The sequence below is a fragment of the Budorcas taxicolor genome, chromosome 2, assembly GCF_023091745.1.
Source record: "Budorcas taxicolor isolate Tak-1 chromosome 2, Takin1.1, whole genome shotgun sequence".
Lineage (NCBI taxonomy): Eukaryota > Metazoa > Chordata > Mammalia > Artiodactyla > Bovidae > Budorcas > Budorcas taxicolor.
Window position 1 is genome coordinate 28,409,313 of NC_068911.1, and position 18,475 is coordinate 28,427,787.

The 18,475-nt window shown below is 49.4% G+C and overlaps 1 protein-coding gene across 1 annotated transcript in view; it reads left to right on the plus strand.

The window, feature by feature from the left end:
• Window positions 1-18,475, plus strand: part of ABCC6 (ATP binding cassette subfamily C member 6) — a 65,294-nt gene that overhangs the window by 34,186 nt on the left and 12,633 nt on the right. Inside the window, exons 16-24 of the mRNA XM_052635750.1 lie at window positions 1,706-1,832; window positions 2,004-2,180; window positions 3,919-4,086; window positions 4,532-4,706; window positions 6,981-7,031; window positions 7,624-7,699; window positions 10,036-10,156; window positions 11,623-11,830; window positions 17,979-18,289. Of these exons, the coding sequence (XP_052491710.1) occupies window positions 1,706-1,832; window positions 2,004-2,180; window positions 3,919-4,086; window positions 4,532-4,706; window positions 6,981-7,031; window positions 7,624-7,699; window positions 10,036-10,156; window positions 11,623-11,830; window positions 17,979-18,289 (1,414 nt within the window). The remainder of the gene's footprint in view (window positions 1-1,705; window positions 1,833-2,003; window positions 2,181-3,918; window positions 4,087-4,531; window positions 4,707-6,980; window positions 7,032-7,623; window positions 7,700-10,035; window positions 10,157-11,622; window positions 11,831-17,978; window positions 18,290-18,475) is intronic.

An 18,475-nucleotide genomic window follows, 5' to 3' on the forward strand; every position in this document is an offset into this window, starting at 1 on the left:
CCAGCCCCCAGCTCTTTGGCTGGGTCTCTGTGGCAGAAAACCCCAGCCAACTGCAAAGCTCCTTGTGAAGGGAGAGGAAACACCCTGGACTGTATCTGTGTTGCTTGTCATCCACTCATTTCATGGTGTATATCGAGCACTTGCTATGTGCCAGGCCCTGTTCTAGGAACTGGGAATAGAGTGAAGAAAACAGACAAGGGCCCTGTGCTCTTGGGGCTGACATTCTGATGGCAGGGGGTGGGGTGGGGTGGGGGTGGGGCAGCGGGCACAAATGAGAAGTCAGGGTGAGGGGGCAGAGTGATGTCAAGGGAGGGGTATGTGCAGTGAGAGAAGGCCTGGCATTTAAACAGAGGTCAGATAACGGGCAGGAATGAGCCTTGCACGTGTTTGGGACAGGAGCTTTCTAGGCAGTGGGAAGAGCAAGTGCCAAGGTCCTGAGGCAGGTGTGTGCCTGGACCCAGGACTCTCCACCTCGGCATCACTGACATTTGGGGCTGAGAGTTCTGTGTGGTGGGGGCCGTCCTGTGCCCTGTCGCAGGATTAGCAGAACTCCCAGTATCAACCCAGTAGATTCGAGAGCAGCCCCACGAGGTGTGACAACTGAAAGTATCTCTAGACTTTGCCACTTGACACTTGTGGGGCACGATCCCCCAGGTGTGTTTGAGAAACAGGACATCAGCATGGCTGCAGTGATGGGATGCTGGGCATCCTTCAGGATTGTCGGAACCTCACCTTTTACCCCAGGAGAAGCGGGAACTGCTGGGGCTGCCACTGGGGAGTTGGGTTTGAACAGGCCCCTCGGGCCCGTGTGTGGGGGATGGACTGAAGGGCCTGGACAGGGTTGGGGGCAAGGGCTTCAGTAGGGAGAGCTATGAGGAGCCTGTGGCTGTGACCTGGGCCACAGGAGATGCTAGTTAAATCTTCCCAACCAGTAAACTCTGTGTGCGTGAGTACATGTGTACATATGGGTGTACATGTGTGTGCACACATGTGTACATGAGAGCATTTGTGTATGCACTTGTGTGTACATAGATTGTGCATGCATCATGTGCATGTCTCTATGCACATGTATGGTGTGCATGTGTGTGTACTTGTGTGAGGGTGTGCATCTGTGTGCAGTCTGTGTGTATAGTGCATGTGGGCAGTTACATGTGCCCTTGTGTATGCTGGCATGTATGTATCTGTGTACAGGTGTGTATGAGGTATGGTGTAGTGAGTGTGCACAGACCCATGTGAGCATCGTGTACACGTGTGCATGCATGTGTGATGTGAGTGTGCACAGACCCTTGTGTACCTGTGTATATCTGTGTACACATGTGCAGGTGTGTGTGGTGTAGTGTGCCCAGACCCATGTGCATACACATGTGGATGTGGTATAGGGAGTGTGCACAGACCTGTGTGCGTGCACGTGTGCATTTGTGTACACATGAGCATGTGTGTGTGGTGTAGTGAGTGTGCAAGACCCATGTGTGTGTGCATCTGTGTACACATGTGCATGCATGTGTGGGCACGTGTACAGTTGCATGCAGGATGGCAGCTCTCATAGCCATACAGGGGTTGGGAGAGGAAGGGAGGCCCCAGACATCCTCTTAGCGGCCCCCTGTGAGTCACCAGGAGCCGAGGCCAGTTGTCTGGGGTTCACCAACTCTGTCCAGATTCAGGCTGAGTCCTACTCAGGGATACGTCGCCCCTTCTGTGTTGCCAGGATCAACCTCACAGTGCCCCAGGGCTGCCTGCTCGCTGTCGTCGGTCCCGTGGGGGCAGGAAAGTCCTCTCTGCTGTCTGCCCTCCTCGGGGAGCTGTCCAAGGTGGAGGGGTCCGTGAGCATCAAGGTGAGGCTAGGCCCCTGCCATTCACTGGACTGTCCCCCACCTCTGCTCTTCCCGGTTCACCATCTCACAGCTAAGCTCCTCTCTGCCTTTCACCACTGCCAAGAACCTGGCTCCCACCGCTCCTCCAAAACTGCTCCCAACCCCGTCCCTATCAGCCTGTTTGTCTTTTAGGGTCCGGTGGCTTATGTGCCCCAGGAGGCCTGGGTCCAGAACATGTCTGTGGTGGACAATGTGTGCTTCGGGCAGGAACTGGATGCACCGTGGCTGGAGACGGTCCTGGAGGCCTGTGCCCTGTGGCCAGATGTGGATGGCTTCCCTGCAGGGGTCCACACCCGAACCGGGGAGCAGGTAAGGGTCCTGGGGGGCCTTCATGGGCCAGGGACGTGGGGCGACTGGGAGCCATTGGTTGCCCTGACCTGTGAGGGAAGGATACTGGGGAGACAGAGTGGGCAAGAAAGTAGGGGAGGAAAGGGACCCAGCTCAGGACCAGGCACATAGCAAGTGTTCAATAAATAGTCTTTAACGAGAATGGTTGAAAATGGAGACTGAAGAGGCTGGGAGACATGGCAGGGGTTGATGGGTGGGGGGTGGGGGCTCTCTAACAACTGGGGATGAAGTGACCCAGGCTCCTGCCCTGCCTCTCTGCATGACAATGGTCAGATTGCTTCCTGTCTCAGGACCTCACCAAAAAATCTGGGCTGAGATGCCTGATAAACAGGATGTGTGCATCCAGAGCTATGGGTTGGGCGGGGATTGACAAACTATGACCCACAGGTCAAATCCAGCCCACCAGCTGGGTTTGTAAATAAAGTTTTATTGGAACCCAGCCATGCACATTCATTTACCTGTGGTCCGTGGCTGCACTTGAACGATCAGGGCAGAGATGAGCAGCCGTGACAGAGACTAGGGTGGGGGTGGGGCAGCAAAGCTTTATTTATTTATTTTCGGCTGCACTGGGTCTGCGTTGCTGCACGTGGGCTTTCTCTGGCTGCAGAGAGCGGGGCCTGCTCTAATGGGGATGTACAGGCTTCTCAATGCGGCGGCTTCTCTTTGTTGCAGAGCGTGAACCCTGTGGTACCCGGGGCTTCAGTAGCTGCAGCATGTGGGTTCAGTAGTGGGGGGACACGGGCTTAGTTGCTCCACAGCATATGGGATCTTCCCAGACCAGGGATCAGACCAGTATCCCCCTGCATTGCAAGATGGCTTCTCAACCACTGGACCACCGAGGAAGCCCCTGCAAACCTTTAAATGGCTCCTGTCTGGCCCTTTACAGAACACATTTGCTGACCCTTGGATTAAGGAATTGAGGGTGGAGAAATGGGAGATAAGTTAAGTAAATGGGTAAGGTTTCCTGGAAGGAAGAGGAGAGTTTCCAGGAAAGGGTCTGGAGGAGCCAGAAAGAGCAGCTGAGAAGGAACATTGGGGAGAAAGACAAGGCATCCTGCAGCCAAACAGAGGGAGTGGGGTGCCGGCTGCCCTCCACTTCTGTCACATCCTAAACCAAACATGATTTCCCGTTCCCTGCTCCCCCGAAACCCACCCCATGCTGGATAACGGAAGCTCCATCCTTGCAGAGCTCAGAGCCCAAACCTTGGTGTCCTCCTTGATTCTCTCTTTTTCTTACACCCATGTCTAATCCATCAGCAAATCCTGCTGGATCCCCCTTTGAGGCAGACCTAGAATGTTCCATGCCCCACCCCAACATCAGCTCTCCCCACATAATAGCCATGCAGTAAATATGAGTAGAATGATGAATGAATGAAAATAAGGACTGAAAGTTCCCACTGGATTAGGCAACAGGGGAGTGACTGGTGTCCATGAGGAAGGCTGTATCAGTGGAGAAATGGGGATAGAAACTGGACTCAAGGGGAGGGAGAGGCAGATGCAGGAAGCTTGGGTGGAAGGGGAGAAGCCAGGTGGGTGGAGGCTGGGGGCATGTTGTCTTGAGAGCAGGTGCTTCCGGTTGGAGATGGCTATGGAGGACGGGCACTGTGAGCCATAGCTCACTCTGGTGAGCAGGCGTGTCCCCATCACACTGGCATTGCAGGTGTAGACCCAGGTTCCCATCCTTTCCTTGTCACCACAGGGCATGAATCTCTCTGGGGGCCAGAAGCAGCGGCTGAGCCTGGCCCGGGCCGTCTACAGGAAGGCTGCCGTGTACCTGCTGGATGACCCCTTGGCAGCTCTGGATGCCCATGTTGGCCAGCATGTTTTCAACCGGGTCATTGGGCCTGACGGGCTGCTCCAGGGGACGGTAAGTTTGGAAAAATGTCTCAGAGGCCATAGTGCAAAGGTAGAGAAATTTCTAACCTACATCTGCTCACCACCACCCTCCTGGAATTCAGTTTTCCTCTTTGTAATGGTCAGCTTTTGCTGTGACCACGCCACATAACAAACAGCCCCCAAATCTCAGTGGCTCACAACTTCAGTCATTTCTTGCCTACGGGTCTGTGGTTAAACTACCACAGCTCTGCGTCAGGTCACTGGCCAGGTTCAGGTGAACTGTGTCTTCTGGTTTCAAGACAGGTTGAAGGAGCTCCTTTACTTCTCTGTTGGGACATGCTATTTTCAAGAAACAGGGAAGGAGCACAAGAAGGGGAGGTCTCCCCACTCTGAGCCCCAGGACACTGCCAGCCCCCTCCCCCAGCTCTGGAACAGTGGTCAAGTGCGTGAGTGTAACTTCCATCCCTTCCTGCCAGACTCGGATTCTCGTCACCCACGCACTCCACGTCCTGCCCCAGGCTGATTGGATCGTGGTGCTAGAAGATGGGGCCATTGCAGAGATGGGTTCCTTCCAGGAGCTGCTGCACAGGAAGGGGGCCCTGGTGGGCCTTCTGCATGGAGCCAGACAGCCAGGAGATGGAGGAGAAGCAGGTACCGGCTGGGCTTTGCTGGTTCTCTGTGCCTGGCTTCTGCCACCCTCTGAGAGGAGGCTACACAGCTCCCACTGTCCAGAGTGGAGCCTTCAGACCACACCCTCCCTACAGGCCCAGGCCAGAGGCAGACCGCTCTCCCATGAGGCCACCCGTCCCCCAGTTGGTGCCAGTGGAACTTTCTATGAGCCAGGGACTGTGCTAAGTGCTTCTATAAACATGCATTGTCTTATTTGGTCTTCACAACCCTCTATGAGGCACTGTGCAGTTATTTTTTTCACCTTATTTTTCATTTTTTTAAGCAAATGCAGCATGCGAGTCCAACTTTCATGCTTATATGTCTTTACATGAGCCAGGCTCACATCTCTTCATCACAGTGGTGGTTCACAAACTTTTGGATGCAAAATTTTACTTGAAACACTCATTTAAAATGCCATTCCAAGCTCTCCCCATGAAGATTTTGGGATTCAAAGGCTTTTGATGGTTGTGGTCAATATACCACATTTTGAGTAACAAGGCCCAAATATGATATACCTAGACTAGCTTCTCAGCCTTTTGGCCAAGGTCAAGTGCATGCGTGCATAGTTGTTCAGTTGTGTCCGACTCTTTGTGAACCCTTTGGACTTGAGCTTACCAGGCTCCTCAGTCCAGGGATCCAACTCATGTCCTCTGTGTCTCTGGCATGAAGGCAGATCCTTTACCTGCTGAGCTCTCAGGGAAGGTCAAGTATAGTACGAGGGCTTCCCTGGTGACTCAGTGGTGAAGAATCTGCTTACCAACACAGGAGATGCAGGCTGGATCCCTGAATCAGGAAGATCCCCTAGAGTAGGAAATGGCAACCCACTCCAGTTGTCTTGCCTGGAAAATTCCATGGACAGAAGAGCCTGGTGAGCTGCAGTCCATGGGATCACAAAGAGTTGGACATGACTTAGTGACTGAAAACAGACTAGAATACCTAGATGTACTGTGATATACCAAATAAGGCAATAAGAATGTAGCTCTGATTGGCAAATGTAACTTAGTGGTAAGTAAATTATAGCATTTTATATCAGAACAAGTAGGTATATATAAGTAGGTATTCATGCAAATCTTCAAGACAGCCACACAAGAAAGTTTTGTGTTTTTTGTGGGTGCTGTGTACCACAGAGGTATTATTTGATTTTGTTACTAGATGGGGGATATGCACTTGCTCAATGAATTGCCAGCAGTTTGAAAGTTTGACGTTCGTGTTGGGGCAGGAGATTCATCCTGAGTTTATTATTTCTGCCATGATTAATCCTACTGAGTTACGTAGCGTTATCAGAAGCATTGTTGGGTGGGACTTCCCTGGCAGTCCAGTGGTTAAGACTCTGGGTTCCTGGTCCCGGGGCTATGCGTTCAATCCCCCATGCTGCATGGAATGTCCCGGCCGAGAGCTTCCTCAGGACCAGGTGCTAGGGCAGCAGATTCAGGGCATAGCTGTGGACTCTGGGCGCCCACTGCCGCCAGCCCGCAGACAGGACCCACCACCCCAGATCCCAAGCATATCCAGCGCCCCCATGGCCTCGTGGTGGCCAAGGAGGAAGGGGATGGGGCCGCCAGGGCTCAGCAGCGGGGTCCAGGTCGGAGCAGGAAGAGGCCCACAACGTGCTCACTAGACTGCTCTGTGAGTCCATCCTGTTGTGCAGTTATCGCAGCCACTTTTCCAAGGAGCAGCTCAGCCAAAAGAGAGTTAAATAATTTGCCCAAGACCTCAAGATTAGAACTTGGGTGTGTTCGGCTCCCAAGTCTGTGCTTGTAACTGCTACAGGGACTGAGCAAGGAGGTCACTTGGTGCCTTGAGGCCAGAGGCCCTGGGCATGCCAGCTAGGGGTTCTACCTACCCAGAGAACATAATCCTTACTGGAAAAATTGACAGTGTTCTGGTAGGAAAGTCAGTGATCCACGTTCAGCCACAGTGATGATAAAGAACTGCCAAGGTCACCTCCATTAACTCATTTAATCACCACTTAGCACCTGTGAGCTCAGTACTGTACTCACCTTCCTTAAAAAAAATATTTATTTATTTTAACCGGAGGATAATTACAGTATTATGATGGCCTTGGCCATACAGCCACATGAATCGGCCACCGGCATACTTGTGTCCCCTCCCTCCCGAACCCCCCTCCCACCTCCCTCCCCACTCCAACCCTCCAGGTTATCACAGAGCTTCATCTTGAAACACATGCATTATCATATGTAAAATAGATAGCCAGTGGGAGTTTGATGTATGACACCAGGAACCTCCGTTTTTTAGATGAGAACAGAAGCCCGGAAGTTCAAGAACTGGTCCATGTTGACCTGATTCGTAAGTGGCAGTGTCAGGGTTTGAACCTCCATCTGTATGCTGTTTGCTGCCCCTGCAAGACAGAGTTGGGGCTCACAGCCAGTTTTCCCCCATCCCAGGCTCCGCCTCCTCTGCTAAGCAGTGGCTCACCGTGGTAAAGTCCCTAAACGTTGATTCACTGTGTCACCCACCTGGGGCTTGAAGATAGGACCCTCCCAGCCTGGGGGATGGTGGGCAGGAGGGTCCTTCCTTGGGGAGAGGACATCTGAGTTTGGGTGAGAGCTACCTGGAAAAGAACATTCTAGAAACAGTGAACTGCTTGTGCGAGGGCACTGGGGGGTCTCAAGCGGTTGGACTTGGTGCAGTGATTATTGCTGTTTCCCAGCCCCAAGTTCATAGCAGATGCTTGGTTATTTTTGCCAAGTGAATAAGTGAGTGAATGAATGAGGTTCCAGGAAGAACTCAGGGAGGACGGAGTGAGAGAGAAGGAGCCAGGTGAGAGGACGCAGACGCTCAGCGAGTGGAAGCAGCACAGCCAGTGTGCATCATAGCCAGCATCTGGACCCCGAGGCACTGACCTGCATCGAGTGACGCGGCTCCCTTGACCTTGCAGAAACAGAATGCCCGGCCGGTGCCAAAGACCCCAGAGGCTCTGCTGCAGGTGGGAGGCCTGAGGGCGGATCAGAGAGGTGAGTTCGCTGTGGTGCTGAGCACAGGGAAGGCCCGAAAGCCGAGGCCAAAGCAGAGGTGCAGTGTTATACCGCCTGCATCTCAGGAGGGTGGGGCAGCCCCAACCGTTCTGGATTGAACACCTGCTGAAGACCCACCACGGGGCCCAGTGCAGGACGACTCACCAGAGACCGCTGACCGGTCAATTAGCCAAAATAACTAAGTCCCCATGTGTCCCTTTCACAGAATGACCAATCTCAGGTGTGATGAAGGCCGTGGATTTTGTCAGAGTTGTCTCGTGGCCGTAGTGGGGCAGGGCCGATGCAAAGAAGGAGTCAGACCATGCTTGTTAATGTCCGTGCCAGGCCCTGTGGCTCATGCTTTGAGGGGTTTCAGCATCACTTGGTGCTGGCGGGGTCACCAGGGGGAGGCCTGGTGTCCCCCTTTCTCCGGCTCCCTCTAGCCACTCACTGATGGACTCACTGAGGTGCCATCTGCAACAGGGGGACGGACCACCTATGCGCTCCATTTTTATGGAAAGTGACCTTGTAAAAGAGAACAAGAAGACCACTGGGTGCCAGAGAGGGAGAACTTAAGTGCCAATCGTTGGGGGACTACAAGGGACAGTGGAGGGGCCTCAGTCCTTGAGGCTGGGCCCAGTTCCTCCCATCACAGCCAGTCACCCAGAGCACTCCTGGGCCATTTGCTGGGCAGGCCCATGGTGTATAGTATCCTAAGTAAGAGCAGATAGATAGACATGTAGCTAGATGATGGGTAGATAGATAATAGGTAGAGAGGTAAGTAGCTAGGTAGGTACATAAATAGCAAGACAGAGAAAAACAGATACATAGATGTAGGTAGATGAATATTGTATTGGAAAAACTTGCTAATCATCCACCCCCTTTCTCTCCATCATTGTTGTCTTTTCATTGCTAAGTTGTGTCCGACTCTTTTGCGACCCCATGGACTATAGCCTGCCAGGTTCCTCTATCCATGGGATCATCCAGGCAAGAATATTGAAGTGGGTTGCCATTTCCTTCTCCAGGAGATCTTCCCAACCCAGGGTTCAAACCTGTGTCTCCTGCATTGGCAGAGAGGTTCTTTACCACTGTGCCATCAGGGAAGCTCTCACACAACTACATCATTCACTTCTGACACCAGATGGGTGCTCCCCTACCCCCCGCAAACGTTCACAGCAAGCAGTTCTCCAACACCAACAGGATGTCCTACAATTGAACGCAGTTCTGACGCTGACCACTTGGAGAGAATGTCAGATCCCACAAGCGAAGAGCTCAGTCCCTCAAGCCTGCTCCCCCCACTTCAGATGCCAGTCACAAGTAGTAGGTCCCCAGGGTTCACACAACTTCTGTCCTACTTGGGGAAGAATCGAGGGCTTGCATCACACCCTCCTTGAGTTTGATTAATTTGCTCAAATAGCCCACTGCATTCAGTTTATTGAAGGATGTGATCAAGGAGATAGAACAGCCAAATAAAGAGACACACAGGGCGAGGTCTGGGAGGGTCCCACACACAGGAGCTTCTGTCTGTGTGGAGCCTGGTGTGTCAACCTCTAGGCATGGTTCATCATTAACTCCATTTCCCGCCCCTCTTCCCTCGCTGGAGAATTGGGGTGGGACTGAATATCCCAAGCTTCTAATCATGGCTTAGTTTTTCTGGTGACCAGCCCCCATCCAGGAACCCACCCAGAGTCATCTCAGTAGAACAGAGATGCTCTCAAGGCTCTTCTCACTTAGGAATTTACAAGGGTTTTAGGAGCTCTGTGCCAGGGATGGGGTCAAAGACCAAATACATATTTCTTAACATAAATCACAATATCACAAAGATAAATTGATAGATGAATAAATAGATGGATGGGTAGATGATTGGTTGATAGATGATAGATAGATAGACATAGATTATCCCCATTTTACATCTGAGGAAACTGAGGCACGGAGAGATTAGTCAACTGCCCATGGTTTCACAGTAAATAGCAATTCATACTTAAGGTCATCTGCCTACTCAGCCACAGTTAATAGGAACAATCCGAAAGTGTTCAGCAGATTTCCTGAAAACCTGGACTGACAAATCTGAGAGTAAACAGCTGGTGCAAAATGATTGCAGCAATGCTCAGGCCAAAATGAAAGCCGAGAAGCTCCTTCAGTGAGAACAGGCTTGACTGACTCTGGGGTAATAGGTGGCATCTAGCTGGCACTGCAGATGGAAAATGGGAGCGTGGCACCTAATTGGTGCTCACAGTGTTAGTTGAATGAATGAATGAGTGAGTGAGTGGCTCAGTGGCTACCGTACACCCCATGAGGAGAGATGCTGATTTGTCCTCATTTGCTCTAAATGACAGGTTCGTGAAGTTAGTGCCTGAGAAGGACAGTGCTGCCTCAGAGGCCCAGACAGGGCTTCCCCTGGATGATCCTGAGGGGCCAGGACAGCCGAAAGGAAAGGACCGCACGCAGTATGGCAGGGTAACCATCTGTGCCCCCCTCCCCCCACATCCATGGCTGCTGCTGCCCCCGGGGCTCGGGACCTCCCAGCACACACAGCACTGGGTGCGGGAAGAGGCTGGGGGGCATGACTCACCTTTATTGACCACCTACTATGTGCCAGGTAAGATTCCAGACACTTCATACTTCTTAATGTTCACAACCACCATAAACTCAGATGATGATGGCTCCATTTTAGGGATGAAGAAACTGAGTCCTTAAGGAGTTTAGAGATTTGTCTGTGTTGTCACAGCTAGCAAGTGACCACTCAGGACTCAAACTTAGGACAGTCTGAATCTGAAGTTTACAGTATTTCTTCTTTCCTATGCTTCTTTGTCCACCCATCCACTCCCTACCTATTCATTCATCCATCCATCCATTTTCCTTTCCACCCACCCATCTACTCAGGCTTCTATCTGTCTCACCCAGCTATCCAACTCTTCACTCACCCAGTCACCCACCCATCCATCCATGCTGCCATCCGTCTCTCCACCCAGCCTCTTACAGACCCACTCTTTTACTCTTCCACCCACCCATCTACCTGTTCACTCACCCATTCATCCACTCAACCATCCACCTACTCATCCACCCAGCAAACATTTTCAGAACTCCCACGTGTGCCAGACCATGTTTCTGCCTTGGTGGAGATTGCAGGCCAGTGGTGGTGGGGTTAGGAAACAATTAGGCTAATAAGAAAGGTGATATCAGGTAATGATAGATGCTATAAAGAAAATAAAGAAAAGTGATGAGATAGGGACCAACCAAGAGTCGGGGGCCTGCTTGGATAGGATGCTCTGAAGAGCGACATCTGACATCCCTGAAGGAGGTGAAGGAACCAGCCATGGAAAGAGCAGGGAAGAGCATTGCAGGCAGAGGGAACCGCCGGGGTCAAGGCCTTGAAGCGAGAAGAAGCCAGAGAGAAGGATCCCATGAGGCCGGCAGATAGTGCAGAGTGGGCAGGTGAGGTCAGAAGGTGTACCGAGGCTCGGAATTTCTTCTGAGAGCAAGAGAAAGTCAAGGGCAGGTCAGCAACAGCAATGGGGGTCAGGTTTGAACAAGTTCATTTTGGGTGCAGCTGCATGCAGAATTTCATATTTGTAGGAACTAGACCTTAAATAAATGACTGACCCACGCTGTGCCTCAGTTTCCCATCTCTCAAGAGGGAAATAGGAGGATGGAGACACGTGCCTGTCTGTAGTAGGTGTTCAGATAAGCACTCCCAACCCAGAAAGTGCCACCGCCTGTCCCGTTAAGGCTCCCACTGGCCACCTGGGAGCCATAGAGGAAGGGGATCCTGAGACCGGGCGGGCCTGGGGGAGGTGGTGCTCCAGGCGGGAGGTACTGCATGGTGGTTCCATCTGCCTGTTGGCATGTTTTGGGAGCCCCTGGCCCTTTCTGTCTCCCCCTGGGACGTCACTCTGCCCACATCTCTCCTATGTGTGCTACAGGTGAAGGCTACCGTGTACCTGACCTACCTACGAGCAGTGGGCACCCCGCTCTGCCTGTACGCACTTTTCCTCTTCCTCTGCCAGCAAGTGGCCTCCTTCTGCCGTGGCTACTGGCTGAGCCTGTGGGCAGACGACCCCACCGTGGATGGGCAGCAGACTCACGCGGCCCTGCGGGGCTGGGTCTTCGGGCTCCTGGGCTGTCTCCAAGGTACCCCTCTCCATCCTCCAGCTGCACCCAAGAGTTCCTCGGGGCTGCCTCACCTACACACCCGGGCTCACCCTCTCTTTCCTGAGCATCTGTGCAACCGTCCTGGGTGCAAACACAGACCTGCATCCTTAAGCTGGGGCTGGGGAAGTCCCTACTTTTACAGACCCCTTAGAGTCTCTCCCAGCCTCATTGGCAAAGGCAGAATGTTGGCCCCCAGGTTTGGGGGCACCTGAGCACTTACGTGGGGCAGCAGGTCAGCTGGACTCTCCTTCCCCCAAGCAGAGGACCACTCCAAAGTCTGGCTGCTGGTGGCTTCCAGCAGCCCTACATGGCTGCCGCTGCCCCCCTCCCAACCCCCAGAGGAGGTGGATCCTGAACCACTTCCCCACCATCATTGCCCCCAACTTCTCTCTCTGTTTTTTTTTTTTTTAAATAGCTTTATGTTTTGGGTTCACAGCAAAATTGAGCAGAAGGTATAGAAACATACCCCCCACCTCGGCATAAATATAGCCTAGGTCATTATCAACATCCCCCCTAGTGGTGCGTTTGTCACAGATAATGAACCTATATCCTAGCTACCTAAAGTCCACAGTTTTTTTTTTTTTTTAACAGTCTTCTTCTTTTTTTTGGGGCGGGGGTGGCCGTGCTTTGCCTCAGTTGAGGCACGTGGGATCTTTGATCTTCGTTTCAGCATGCAGGATCTTTAGCTGCCGCATGTGGGATCTAGCTCCGAGAGCAGGGATCCCCCCTGGGCCACCTGCACTGGGGGTGCGGAGTCTTAGCCATTGGACCAGGAGGGAGGTCCCCCGGAGTCCCCAGTTTTCATCAGGGTTCACTCTGAGAGTTGTACATCCCGTAGGCTTGGACAAATGCATAATGACATATATCCACCATTAGTGTCATATGGAATAGTTTCACTGCCCTACAATTATCTGCGCTCTACACGTTGACCTCTGTTTCATGGATCTGAGTGTCTGTGCTTTCACCCAGTACCACACAGTCTTTTTTATTTTTTTTTGACTTCTATACTGTATTTTTCTTCCACATTTACTGATGTAGTTGACACGCAGCACGTGATTTGACTTACATCATGAACTGATTACCACAATAAGTTTGGTGAACATCTGTCATCTCTGTATAAGATACAAAATGTTAAACAAATATTAAACAATTTTTCCTTGTGATGAGAACTCTTAGGAGTTACTCTCTTAGCTTTCATATACAACATACATCAGTGTTAATTAGGGCTTCCAGGTGGCTCAGACGGTAAAGAAGATGCCTGAAATCCAGGAGACCCAGGTTCGATCCCTGGGTCGGGAAGATCCCCTGGAGAAAGGAATGGCAACCCGCTCCAGTATGCTTGCCTGGAGAATCCCATGGACAGAGGAGCCTGGCGCGCTGCAGTCCATGGGGTTGCAAAGAGTTGGACACAACTAACACTTTCACTTTCAGTGTTAATTATATTTAGCATGTTGCACATTACACCCCTAGTATTTACTTACCTAATAGCTAGAAGTTTGTACCTTTTGACCACGTTTATCCAGTTCTCCCTCCCCCCATACCTCACTGCTGGTGACCAGAAATCTGATATGAGTGTGCTTGTTTTTGAAGTGTAATACATACAACGCTGCGTTACTTCCTCTCCAGAGTTTGCACCTTTCCCTTACGGTACTGGTTGACTGTTGGTCTCATGCCAGTTTCCTGTTGAATTCCACGGTAATTTGACATTTGTCTGCATTTCAAAATGATGACCACGGGAAGTCTTAGTTATGCTCTGTCACCATAAAAAGACAGTATATAATTATGGACAATATTACCTCACACTATATATTTCATGCCTCTTCACCCATTTATATCGTGAAGGGAAATTTGTCCCTTTTAACCTCTCTGACCTATTTCTCTCCTCCCTCCTCTCCCCTCCCCTATAGCAACCTCCTGTTTTTCTCTCTGTATGTGTGACTCTGTTTAGCTATGTTTGTTTGTTTTGTTCTTTCAATTCCACATATAAGTCAAACTACACAGGATGTGTCTTTCTCTGTCATTTCATTTAGCACAATGCCTTCCAGGCCCATCCATGTTGTCCCAAATGGCAGGAGATTTCTTTCTGGCTGAGTCATATTCTGTTGTATATATGCTACGTCTTATATATCCATTCATCTATCAGTGGGCACTTATGTTTCTTCCATATCTTGGCTTTTGTAAATTATACTGCAATGAGCATAGCGGTGCCTATATCTTTTCAAATTAGTGTTTTCATTTTGGGGGAATAAATATCTAGACATGGACCTGCTGGATTGTATGGAAGTTCCACTTTTAATTTTTTGAGGAGTCCCCATACAATTTTCCATCGTGGCCACACCAGTTTACATTCCCGTCTACAGCACACAAGGGTTCTCTTTTCTCCACACCCTCACCAACACTTGTTTTGTTGTCTTTTTGAGAATAGCTGACACTCTGACAGGTGTGAGATGATACCTCATTGTGGTTTGATTTACGTTTCCCTGATGACTAGTGATGGTGAGCATCTTTTTAAGCACCCATTGACCATCTGTATGTAATATTTGAAAAAATGTCCATTCAGATTCTCTGCGCATTTTTTAATTGGGTGGTTTGGTTTTTTGACATTGAGTTGGATGAGTTCTTAGTATATTTTGGATATGAACTCCTTATCAGAAATATCATTTGCAAATAACTTTTCCCATTCAGTAGGCTAATTTTTCATTTTGTTGATAATTTACTTCACCGTGCAAAAGCTTTTTAGTTTAATGTAGTCATATGTTACTGAGAGAGGTTTTTGTTGTTTGGGGGGGGTTGTTTTTTTGTCACGAACAAGTGCTGGATTTTATAATCTCTTGCTGCATCTATTGATATGATCATGTGATTTTTCTTCTTTAGTCTGCTCTGTAGTAGATTACATTAATTGGTTTTTCAAATGTTGAAGCAGCTCTGCACATCTGGGATTAATTCCGGTTGGTCATGATGTATAATTCATTTCATACATTGTCAGATTTCATTTGTTATTTTGTTGAGGATTTTTACATGTCCATTCTTTAGAGACATTGGTCTATGTAGTTTTCTTGTAATGTCTGTCTGATTCTGGCTTTAGGGAATGCTGACCTCATAGAGTAAGTTAGGAAATATTCCCACTGCTTCAATCCTCTGAAAGAAATTCTAGAGAATCTGAAAAAGATTGTAGAGATTAATCTAATTTCTCCTTAAATATTTGTTAGAACTCAACAAGGAACTCACCTGAGTCTGGCACTTTCTGTTTTGGAAAGCTATTATCAATTCAGTTTCTCTAATAGTTTCTGAATAGGCCTACTTGGATTATTTCTTCTTGTATAAGTCTAGGTAGATTGTATCTATCAAGGAATTGGTCCATTTCTCCTAGGTTGTCAAATTTATAGGCATAGAGTTATTCATAGTATTCATTTATTATACTTTTAATATCCATGGGACCTGTAATGACATCCTTTTATTTAAAAGTTCAGATATTAGTAATTTGTCTCCTCTCTCTTTTTTCTTAGTCTGGCTATAAGCTTATCTTTTTTATCTTTTTTAAATAACTTTTTATCTTTTCAAAGAACTTGGCTTTGTTTTCATTAATTTTCTTTATGATTTCCTGTTTTCCATTTCATTGATTTTTACTGTTTACTTTCTTCTGCTCATTTTGGATTCAGTTTTCTCTTCCTTCTAGTTTCCTAAGGTGAAAGCTCAGATGGTGAATTTTAGATCTTCCTTTTTTTCTAATATGTACTTATTCAGTACTATCAGTCTCTCACTAAGTCACTTCAGTCTGACTCTTTGCCACCCTATGGGCTGGAGCCCCCCAGGTTCCTCTGTCCATGGGACTCTCCAGGCCAGAATACTGGAGTGGTAGCCATGCCCTCCTCCAAGGGATCTTCTCATCCAGGATCAAACCTGCATCTCTTACGTCTTCTGCATCGGCAGGAGGGTTCTTTAGCACTCGCACCACCTGGGAAGCCCCATTCAGTGCTACACATTTGTTTTAAGTACTGTTTTTACTACCTCCTCCAAATTTGATAAGTTGTGTTCTTATTTTCATTTAGTTTAAAATATTTTAAAACGTCTCATGAGGTTTCTTCTTTGACCCATGTGTTACTTAGAAATGTGTTGTTGAATCTTCAAGTATTTGGGGATTTTCCAAGTATTTGTTGTTTCTGTGTGATTCCACTGCAGTCTGAGGATAGACATTGTAAAGTTTCTTCTCTTTTAAATTTGTGAAGGTGTATGGCCCAGAATGTGGTCTGTCTTAGTGAATGTTTCATATAAACTTAGGGATTTGTGTTCTGCTGCCATTGGATGAAGTGATCTGTTGATGTTCATTGTATCCAGTTGACTGATGGTGGTATTGAGTTCATCTCCATCCTTATTGATTTTCTGCCCACTGCGTCTGTCCTTTTCTTATAGAGAGGAGTTGAGGTCTCTAACTGTGATAATGGATGCATCTATTTCTGCTTGCAGTTCTACCAGTTTTTGCCTCACATATTTTGATGCCCTTTTGTTAGGCAGTACACATTAAGGATTGTTCTGTCTTTTTAAGAACTGACATGTTTATCATTATGTAATGCCCTCTTTATACCTGATAGCTTTCCTTACTCTAAAGTCTGCTCTATTTGAAATTAATATAGCTACAAACTATATAGGTATAATGTACTAACTATATAAAACTATATGTCTCAACCTAGTTTAAGCAGCAAGAGAATGTATTGGCTTATGTGACTGGAATCCATAGGTAACTAGCTTCAGGTATGGCTCAATCCAGAGGCTCAACAAATGCTAGAAGATTAGCTTCACTTTCTTCCTCTATGATAGCTTCCTGTGCAGGCAGGCAACCTGCTTTGGTGGTAAGATGGTATCTCACAGCTCTAGTCTGGCCACCTTAAAAAAGTGAGCACCTCTTCCCAAAAGTCCTAGCAAAGTCCCAGGTCTCACTCTTATTGGTCTGACTTGGGTCATGTGTTCACCCCTGAACTAACTGCAGAGGTTTGGATTGTCCAGGGATGAAATTCTCCCTTCTCTAGAAACAGAGAGTGAAGTTAGCTCCATTCCAAGCACATAGCTGGGCTCTGGGAGGAAGTGGGTATATTGGTTTCCTAAGGCTGCCAGGGGCTTCCCAAGGTGGCACTAATGGTAAAGAATCCACCTACCAATGCAAGAGACGCGGGTTCGATCCCTGGGTCAGGAAGATCCCCTGGAGGAGGAAAGGGCAACTCACTCCAGTATTCTTGCCTGAACAATCCCATGGACAGAGAAGCCTGGCAGCCTACGGTCCATGAGGTTGCAAAAGAGTCAGACACTACTAAGCGACTAAACGACAAGAACAACAGGGCTGCCATAAAACTGATTACCACACGCTTGGTAGCTTGGAACAACAGAAATTGTATTCTCTCACAATTCTGAAGCCAGAAGTCCAAAGTGAGGGCGTCAGCAAAAATTGGTCCCTCTTGGAGGCTCTGAAGGAGAGACTGTCCCATGCCTTTCGCCTAGCTTCTGCCAGTCGCCGGCCCTCCTTGGCCTACCTGGGCTTGTGGTGCACCACTGACTGCACGTTCACAGCATCTTCTCTTCTTATCCAATGGCACCAGTCATTGGATTTAGCTGCTGCTGCTAAGTTGCCTTAGTTGTGTCTGACTCTGTGCGACCCCATAGACGGCAGCCCATGAGGCTCCCCCATCCCTGGGATTCTCCAGGCAAGAACACTGGAGTGGGTTGCCATTTCCTTCTCCAATGCATGAAAGTAAAAAGTGAAAGTGAAATCGCTCAGTCGTGTCCGACTCTTGGCGACGCCGTGGACTGCGGCCCACCAGGCTCCTCCGTCCATGGGATTTTCCAGGCAAGAGTGCTGAAGTGGGGCGCCATTGCCTTCTCCTCATTGGATTTAGACCCTGCCCTAAATCCAGGATAATTTTGTCTCAAGCTCATTCACTAAAAATATCTTCAGAGACTATTTCCAAATAAGGCTGCTTTCTGAGATTCCTGGTAGACATGAGTTTGGAGGGGGGACGCTATTCAACCCTCCACATGGTGGTTCCATCAAGGGATAGTCAGGGTGGTCAGATCATAAGATAGCCACCATGGGGTGATGGGGTCCCCAGCCCTGATGCCCTGATGTCTCTGTCCCCAGCAATCGGGCTGTTTGCCTCCATGGCCACAGTGCTCCTCGGTGGGATCCAGGCATCGAGCCTGCTCTTCCGGGGGCTGCTGTGGGATGTGGCCCGGTCTCCTATTGGCTTCTTCGAGCGGACGCCCGTTGGGAACCTGCTGAACCGCTTCTCCAAGGAGACAGACACAGTAGATGTGGACATCCCAGACAAACTCCGGTCTCTACTGATGTACGCCTTCGGACTCCTGGAGGTTGGACTGGTGGTGACGGTGGCCACCCCACTGGCTGTCGTGGCCATCCTGCCGCTGCTCCTCCTCTATGCTGGGTTTCAGGTAAGGAGAGCTCAAGGAGGCTCCTGGGGTCATCCAACGTCACCGCTACCAGGCCCTGTCTCTGGACAGGACTCAGTGTAAGAGGTTCCACACAGCTGGACATCTAGGGGCCACCCCTAGAAGAATTCTCAGAGACAGAGACACCACAGTCTAACACTTACTCTCATCTCTGTCTTTCAAATGTTC